Source organism: Gallinula chloropus (genome assembly GCF_964237585.1).
Source record: "Gallinula chloropus genome assembly, chromosome: 5".
NCBI classification, from domain to species: Eukaryota; Metazoa; Chordata; class Aves; order Gruiformes; family Rallidae; genus Gallinula; species Gallinula chloropus.
In genome coordinates, this window is record NC_140090.1 from 65,243,975 (window position 1) to 65,252,952 (window position 8,978).

Consider the following 8,978-nt stretch of genomic DNA (forward strand, 5'->3'; position numbering starts at 1 on the left):
CACTAACATATCCCTTTGGTACTCTGCATGTAGATGCCCTGAAGAAAAGCCACTCCACTTGCTACAGTCCCTTCCCTCTCTACCCTTCCTCCCTCAACTTATGTCAACGAAGTGTACAAACCAGCAGCACAGAGTAACGAGTAGAAAATTCCCTGAGTTAGTATGAAAAGAGTTACTTTGAACATAAAAAGGATAGGGAGGAGAAAAGAAGCAAAAACATAGTGTCTATCCTGTGAGATACAAAACTTAAAAACTAGCCAAAATAACAGTTAACTTAAATGCCTTAGCCTCAAGTAAATACCCAACACAACTGCTGTAAAGGGGCAAGAATACGGAGTCAGCCAGATGAGATTTGTTTCTTCATGCGGTCCCCATGCATCTGGAGAAGTCTAGCATTCACTAGATTCTTAACTTTAAGTAAATTTAAAGGTAAGAGTTAATACTGTATGCTGGCATTACATAAACTTCTTCAAAATAATACTGCATATCTCCTTCATTAAGAGGTAAGTCTGTAGTTAGTCCACAGCTATTTTTCTTTTGACTAGTATTTCAAGGTGTGCCTTAAAAGCACTGAGTAATCAGAATGTCAGAGTAAGAACTTATTACCCCCAGGTATACACATTCTTTTTAGAGGGTGTTTTATTTGTGCTTATTTTTTGCAGTCTGTATTTGAGCTACAGTACTGGTTGCCAATCCAGCTGGGTTTCCCCCCCACCGAAAAGACACTTTTTAAATTCATTCTACTGCCCTCAAACTTATTTGAGGTTTAACAAAAACCCAAAACAAATCCCCTCAACACAACTTACCACCCCAAACAAACAAGCACAAATCCTTTTTGTACTTATCACCTCTCAAAGCAGGGGGTGATACAGGAATATCGTCCATTTGCTTGGTAACTCCTGTTGTAGGAGACGCTTATGCATGGCTTCACCTCCAGCGGAACAGCTAGTGACATCGCAGCACCAGTCTGTACGTGGCCTCGAGCCGGAACACTAGATTGTAAGGCAGCAGGGCAAGTCTGAAGTGGGTAAGATGTTGTATGATTAGATATCTGTTGGCAGTTTTGTTGTTGTGATGTCTGATGGTGATATTGTAATGAAGATTGATGAGCCTGGAGATACTGTGGTATGTGCTGTTGAGCGTTAGCCTGCTGGGGAGACGGAGCGGGGCTCTGAAATACTGTGTGTTGGGCAGACTGAGCATGTTGTCCTTTTTGCTTGTTCGCTTCCTTCACATCGTTATCGTGAGCACTAAGCCAATCGAGAAAACAGAACACATTACAATAGATATTAAATAAAATAAACTCTTTTGGGTTAACTTTTAAGAGCACTCAAACAGTGTTATCTAAAAGCTTCCAAAGCTTTTTTAAAAAGAAAGTCCTTTTATCTCACCCTTTAAAGTCATCTAAGGTTTGAAAAATTGTTTCTGTAGGCTATAGTTCTTTTCAGTGTTTTACTTCACTTCACAGCAATACAAAATGCAGATAAAAGCAGAGTACAATACAAATAATACAGTATCTGAAATTACCAGTGCAATAAGATCTGCTAGTGTAGTCTAGTAGTGTGCCAGATTACCAGAACCCAAAATATAAATTTAACTGCTGCTTCTACTTCATTTACATTGAATAATTAAGTATAGGGGATTTAAAGACATGGTATCAGAAGGTTTTTTAAAATCTACATTGCAGTACTTATAGATCCTTCTTCTGGGAGTGGAAATGCATTTATTTTTTTCCTCTCACCAGTTTTTTCCCTAAAAGATTGCTAACTTTTTATGGTGCACTGCAAAGATGACTAAAAGGCTTCGCTCCACCCCCAAGTGTAATACCAAAAACACTTCTGCGTCAGCACTTGCATGCTTTAGGCACTATCCTTTCATTACACACATAAGAGAAGCCAAGAGAGGCCATCAGGGGTGAAAATGTCACACTTAAAAGGAAGATGTGATTCTTCCACATACTGCTTCTACGGAGCCCAACTACCTTTAGTTCTGGGAAAGAGGAAACTTCTGTAGGAGGGAAGCAGTTAGAGTGTGCATAGGTTTTGATCTTACAGTTTAGAATAGAAGAACTAACTATGTAACATCCCCTCCCAGTAAGGTTCACTTGGTGTTCATTTGCATTTTTATCTCACGTGAGATGTATCTCTCCACTGCAGTGCGAGGATAGGTACAACCTCCTCCTACTCCCCAAAGCCAGCCACTCAAAGAATCTGCGTGTTTGATCCATAATCTATTAGGAGCAACCCTTGAACCTCCTCTGCTTCTCTAGAGTAAGTAGGAGCTCCTATGCCTTCAATACTCCTCACTATCTCTTTTTCCTCTCTGAGCAGACTACAGAGATTGGAAGTTGTTTAACAGTTCTCAAAGCATGCCTAAAGATGTTCAGTGGAAATGCAAGCCTGAGGTTTCTTTGCTGAAAGAACAGGAAAGAGGTAAGAACTGATAAGGTTTTCTTTTTTGGAAAGACAAAACAGTTATTACCCAACTTTTTAACTTAATGCCCAACTATTTTTAGACCAGAAAATCTGAAATTCAAGAAGGAATTTACTTTCAGCACTAACAGCAATGAAACGTAGCAACAGACATGGAAACAAGCTTAAAAAAAAAGCTGCTGCTGTTAACTTACACTAGTAGTCGCTCAATACATGGCACTAGGAAATCCCAGGAGTATGCAGTAAGATGATGCAGTCGGGTAGGCCACGTTGGTGAGAGACGCAAGATAATCCTTGATGAAGCTACACATGCAGTAGCAACTAAAGAAGGGGCATAATTTAGAAATGCATGATCTAGAAAAAAGGAATAAGAAAAAGATTAATTTAAGCTGGACATTGTCTGTCACAACAACAAAGGAATGATTACCTGAATTATGTAACTCACCTTGCAGTGATACCTCCAGAAAGTAATCAGCATATTTTGCCATATATAACTTGGTCTTCTCTAAGCAAACCATTGGCCAGCCATCATGAAGATCAGTCTCATGGACAGCAATAGAAAGGTAATAGTCGATGAAATGAGCAGCAGTTGGGAGGCACAAATTCCACTGAAATGTTTCTAGCAACAACAACTCCATGTGAAGCAAATTCTGTTTTGTTAGTACCAAATTCATGTTAGTCATACAACCCAAGCTGTTCAACTGTTCAAGTTTGGGAACACTGTCTTCCTTTTCTTCAAATTTACCTTCAGGTGAACAAAAAGAGGAGGGGGAAAAAAAAAAGTTCAGCACAAGTGAACTGTGAAACACATTGTATCCAATGTCTGTGTTGGTCATATTTCAGTTCTACTATGTCAAACAAGCTTGAAACTTTCCTGGAGATGCAAAGCTGAAATGGAAGATGCCACCAGAGACAAAAAAGGGTATGTACTATGAAAGGCTTATCTTCAGCAGATATTGTCAAACACTGTGTAAGATATTGTGCAATGCCATGTTTCCTGTTGGTTTTCTCACCCCTGCACACAGAAGCCAGTTTTCAAGAACAGAAGTAAGCTGTATTAGGATATCAGTGGCACTGCATATTTTTTGTCACCCAGACTATTGTATAATGCATCCCCATCATTAATGAAATACTGCTGTGATGGGACTCAGCATACACAGCACCACAGCATTTGGCTTTAATCACCCTCCCGCCCCCACGCACCTTACTTGAGTATAGCTAAAACTCCAGCCAACACGCCTGCTCTTCATGCCAGTGAGAGTAGGTATGCTTTTAGATTTGATAGCTGATAAGCTGCTTCAGCATTTCAAACAAGTGGATTTCAGCAACATGCATCTCAAAGCCTACACTGCCTTATGTACCACTGCAACCTTAACACTGCTAGTAGCTTCAGCTTTCCTTGGACTTTAACTTGTCAGGCCTGTATGTTTTTAGCCTGAAGTAAAATTGTATATGTACAAAACCCATTAATAAGAGAATCAGGTGTCATGTTTCTATACAGTTTGCCATATGGTTGTGCTATTTCAATTTCTTTGCAAATTCTTTCCATCTTACACTCTATTCAGCATTATGCAATATATATTGTAAATGCACATTTTTAGAGAGTCTTGCAGGACTGAACATATTGAATACCTTTTTATTCAGCAGTGAAGGTATTATACAGGATTTAATCCAACACCAGTCCCAGGCTGTTAGCTTTTGTTTCCCATACTTTGGTAGCTACAGGATTAAAAACTTCAGGAGTCACATAATAATTTTTCTTATTACTTCTATAACCTTATCAGATATATCACAGCGTGATTTGTCCAACTTCTTGCACTGTTGATTACACTGCTTAAGCCACACAGGGCAAAAGCTTAAAAATCACATATGCTGTGTTTTCCAAACCAATTCATACCCTGCTGCTCAGAAGAGTGAGTACTCCAGGCTTTGGAGCTCTACTTGCAGTTTGTAATGAAAGATAGCAGAGGGGTTTTTGTTTGTTTGTTTGTTTTTTGCTGGTTTGTTTTTTTTTTAATTAGAATTCTCTTCAGACCATGAACTGCATGTGAAAATCTGGCATTAGTTCAAAGCCAATTCATTTTCCTAAATAGTTTATACTGGTTTCTAAGGCAAGGTTTTCATACTCAGCACCTCATCCTTTGCCAAGGGAAGATTGCTGGCTGGTGACATCCAAAGTTTACCCCCAGAAGAATATGAAATAACCCTTTTCTTGTTTAACTGTTCTGCTGAATAACTGTATTGGTGGGGTAGGACATGCAATGAAAGGAAGCACTATACCAAAAATAGCCAACACCTCAGCGGTCTGATTTTCTAGCAAAGAGGGCCTACAGCTACAATGCCATATATGAGAAAATGAAATAGATTCAGAGAAACAGATCAGCAGAAACCGAACCAAGTTAGTTCTGCTGCCAGGACCTGTTTCTCTGAATCTTTTGGTTTAAGAGCAAGTGCCAGCAGGTATCCCAGCAAGCCACCTGTATTTCTTTGGGGACAATTAAAAGGGGCCCACAAGGATATGCACCACAAGAATCTAGCAGATTCAGTCAATGTGAGCAGGACTGTTCATACTGAGGGTTTGTAATGAATTCTATCTTTGGAGTAGTGTGCATTCGCCAATGTATTTCACTAGTATTACATTGTGAATGTGACAATGCAGGATTTATGTTAGCCTTAGCTAGCTTAAAAAGGCATTGCAATTTTATGAAGTTATGAATTAAGTATTCCAGAACCACACAGCACCATCAGCAGGGTGCAATGCAGTCTACATAGGTTTTATTTAATTTCTTCCTTTATCACAGGCATGCAAATCTCTCATCACCAGCACTGGATCTACACATTTTGAGACATCCTCCAAAAAACAGTCTTTCTATTCCTACACTACAGCTGCAAAAGTTCACTGTAGAATAATTTGTTTCCAACCATAAACACTGGGGGTTTAATTACAGTTTGCTTTTTCTCCTCTCAGTTTCATCAGATGCCAACAGAAGTCAAAACAAGAGTCTAAAGAAAAGTAATACCAATCGGGCCAAGTTGATATACACACTGTCTTTTATAACCTCTTTATTTTCCTATCTGCTGTATCCCATCAAGACACACCTTGCATTTGGCAGTAGGACCTATGTTGCTACAGTTAGTTTTATGCTACATACTTACTTGCTAAAAGTAAACAGGAAAGAGCAACCACATGCAGCTGCTGTATAGATATGTCATAACGATCCATAAAGAGGTCCAACAGATACACAGCTAGATGTCGTGCAGCAGGACAGAGTCGGAACCGATTGCTCACAATGGCAATCAGATCTGCAAAGTATCTTCTCAGATGTAACTGGGGAGATTGGCCTTTGTAGGAGGGCAGCTTCAGCTCCTAGATGGACAGCAGCATGTAATTATATTAAAACCATCATTTAGCTTGAATGGGTGTCAGATTGATATAGCTGATACTCTCAAATTTATCACAGAATTTTCATAGGATTTCCCCCTTCTACTTTCTGTTCCCATCCTTTCAACATCCCTTTTCACAGAACAAAATCTATTTGTTGTATTACAGAAGAACTACAGAATAATTTGGTTCTGCACTACATTAGTATAATTTAAAATCTTTGCATTAGGCAATTGGTGAGAGTGACTTTAGCTTTTACTATTTCTCTCTTGTACTACTTCTACTGCAGAGGCTGTACCTTCCAGCAGGGAAGCAGCAAGGCAACGTGACCACTCAGTTGCTTCAATACAAAGTCTAACAGCTCAACCCACACCACTCCTGCTACAGCTCAATCTGAGCAGTCAAACTTTGTACTGGTGTTTGCATATTCCAACACTGATGGTTCTCCTCTAGGTCCTTCCAGGAGGAGAGGAGGGCACTAACAGCTAGCTAAAGGTAATAACATTAGGAAGAGGAAGGGGGTCTGCATATGTCAACATTTGCTGCATGCATATGTTTAAACCCTGACCTAATCAGCTCTGATAGATGTTGCACTGACACTGATTACACTGTGCTCTCAGGTACTGACTTAAGCGTATGTAAACCTCATATGGTCTCAGATTTGGAGGTGACTCCACAATACAAAAGCCCTACCAACACCACAGATGATAAAAATCTGTGACACAATCTATTTTGAGTATAAAATTCGTACTGGCAGAAGGAACATTCCTCAGGCTCCTGCCTAGGAGCTGGTATCTCCTCCTGTACACAAGTGGAACAGCAGTGGTGTCTTCTGTTGTCATGAATAAATTTATGAGTTAGATTGTGCAGCCCAGATTAAGTAGGAATTTGAGTACAATTCAACTTCCAGCAGGACAGTCTGATGACATCAGGATGGAATGGAATCACCCAAAATTTTGAAGGTTTTAAGGCTCAAAGGTTTTTAAGTTCTCAAACATGCAATTTAAGTGGAAAAACAACAATAAACTAACAGTCCCTCCATCCCTACTAAGCTTTAGAATTCACCTTTCACAACACTAACTTAGTTTTATCAATGGTAACTTTGGTAGCAAAGAAATTATCCTGTCCTTCACTTGTGTTCCCCCCACCCTGACCCCTAGGAGAGGGGAGGCTGCTTTGGCAGTCACACCTTCAAAAAGGAGAATCTATCCATCCAGTACCATCAGAAAAGCGTATTTTTAGTGGGCGCAGTCACTGTACGGTGATTTTCAGCTCTGGGCGTTAAGATGTGCTTTGTTGGGAAAGCAGCCCCAAAGAGCAACTTTGAGTCAGTCCAAGCAACTTCAAAGCAGTTTTGCCTAAACCCTCTGCTGTCCTTACCGCACCGAGCGCTCGGCCGTTGTTTTCTGTTGCTGCAACAGCATCGCAACGCTCTCTGCAGACTTTAAACTTGGCCCCAGTCCCACAGCCCAGCACAACACCCCAGCGCGCCGCTACCCCTCTGCCCTGCTGCAGCGCAGGGAGCGAGCAGCCCGGCCAGACGGATAAACTGTCAAGACCGCGGCCGAAGCAGCCCGAGCGCTGCCTGAGGGGAGCACCGCGGGCTGCAAGGGTTGGAAAAGCGAACTCCACCGAAACCCGGGCGGCCCGAACCTCGTACGCGCTCCCCACCCCGCTGCGAGCCTCTCCGCCGGGCCGCCGCGATTGTTAAGAGCCCTCACAAAGGCACCGAGGCCGCCAGCCCTCCGCCGCCGTCCCCCGGGCTCCCCCCCACAGCCCAACCGCCGCCGCCGTCGCGGGCTACCTTGTAGCGAAGCGCTTGGTGGATGTCGGCAGCCAGCTGTCCTGTCCACCACTGCGCCTCCAGCTCCATCGGCGGGGCGGCGCGGCGCGGCAGCCAGGGCCTGGGCAGAAGGGAGGAAACGGCGCTCGCTGAGCGCGGACGAGGTGGAACGAGCAACACCCCCCTCACCCCCTCCTTGCTCGCCCCCAGTTAAGCGCGATCAGCTGCCGCCCGCACCGCGGGACTCCCCCGGCACCCCGGTCCAGCTGGACGCCATGCGGGGCACAAGTGAGGCTCGTTAAGCCGCCCCCTCACGCCGCGGGGCGCGGGCGGGCGAGGGGGGCGCGGAGGAGACGGCGGCCCCGGCCCCGGCGGCGGGCGATCGCACCCCGATAAAGGCTGGTGGCGATTCCCCCGCGGAAGCCGCCACTCACCCTACGCAGCGGCGCGGCTGCCGGCCACGGCGGGGCCTGGCCCGGGACACCTGAGCGCGGCACGGCGTCCCGAAAGCTCCCCCGCCATCACGCGGCGCCGCCCGCCTCGCCCATTGTTAAAGGGCCGAGCGGGCCGGCGTGTGTACAAAGCCAGGCAGCGCCCGCACGCGGCTGCCCGCACGCCAATCATCTGCCGCCTTACAGCACGGCCCGCCCGCCGACGGCCAATAGGGCGCGGCGCTCACGGGCCCCGCCTGAGCTCCGCGCTCCGCGGGAAGGCTTTGGGCCCGCGGAGCTGCCGTAGCCACCCCCGTAAAGGTCTGGGGAGGCGGAGCTGGGGACCTGTTTGGGGCTGGGCAGCTCTCCAGCCGTGCGGTGGGCTGCGTGGAAGTGATCTTACGGGTGGGGATGTGGGCCTTCGCCGCACCCTTTCGTGGGGCCCCCGAGCGTGGTACAGCGCTTCCTGGGGGCTGCGGGCCGTGGGGGCCTCGCTGCCGGGTGTCTCTGAGCACGGTGGCGATGAGCTTCCCGAGCACCTCCTTACACCTGTTGCTTGTTCTCTGTCCCTCTCTGGCTCAGCTGTAAAGGCTTTAAGCACATGGAGGGGCTGCGTGAGGAGCTCTGTCTTGTTTGGCTCTCTTGCACTTCAGTCGCGGTTCTGTTAGGCAGTAAGGGACCTACCCCTCTCGGGCTGTGAGGTTGGAGTGTTAGATAAGTTTTGTGGGTGAGCTCTTGCTCTCTGCTAGTTATGCTCCGGAGAGGAGGTTTGAACAGCACGCATCCTCTTTTTGAGCAGCCTGTGCCCTTCACCTGGGTGAAGGGGCCTCTGTGCCCTAACAGATGATTGCTAAAAGGTGCTCCCTGTTGTGCTGCTTGTTTAGTGTAGGTGCTGTGCACCTGTTCTGTGCTCAGGAGGCCTTTCTCCAGGTGCTTTGCACTTGTTGGTA

General features: G+C 45.5%; 1 protein-coding gene across 2 annotated transcripts; it reads right to left on the reverse strand.

Annotated features, from left to right (window-relative positions):
- Positions 1–844: 844 nt before the first annotated feature.
- On the reverse strand, positions 845–7,687 carry CCNJ (cyclin J; the record flags this gene model as incomplete). Of its 2 annotated transcripts, none has more annotated exons than XM_084264409.1 (5): positions 845–1,250; positions 2,627–2,753; positions 2,878–3,177; positions 5,589–5,799; positions 7,619–7,687. In XM_084264409.1, the coding sequence occupies 5 exons, from the start codon at positions 7,685–7,687 to the stop codon at positions 845–847; spliced, it is 1,113 nt and encodes a 370-aa protein (XP_084120535.1). The 2 variants fall into 2 exon arrangements, with proteins under 2 accessions (XP_084120535.1, XP_084120534.1); XM_084264408.1 differs by having other exon boundaries at positions 2,627–2,786.
- Positions 7,688–8,978: the final 1,291 nt, after the last annotated feature.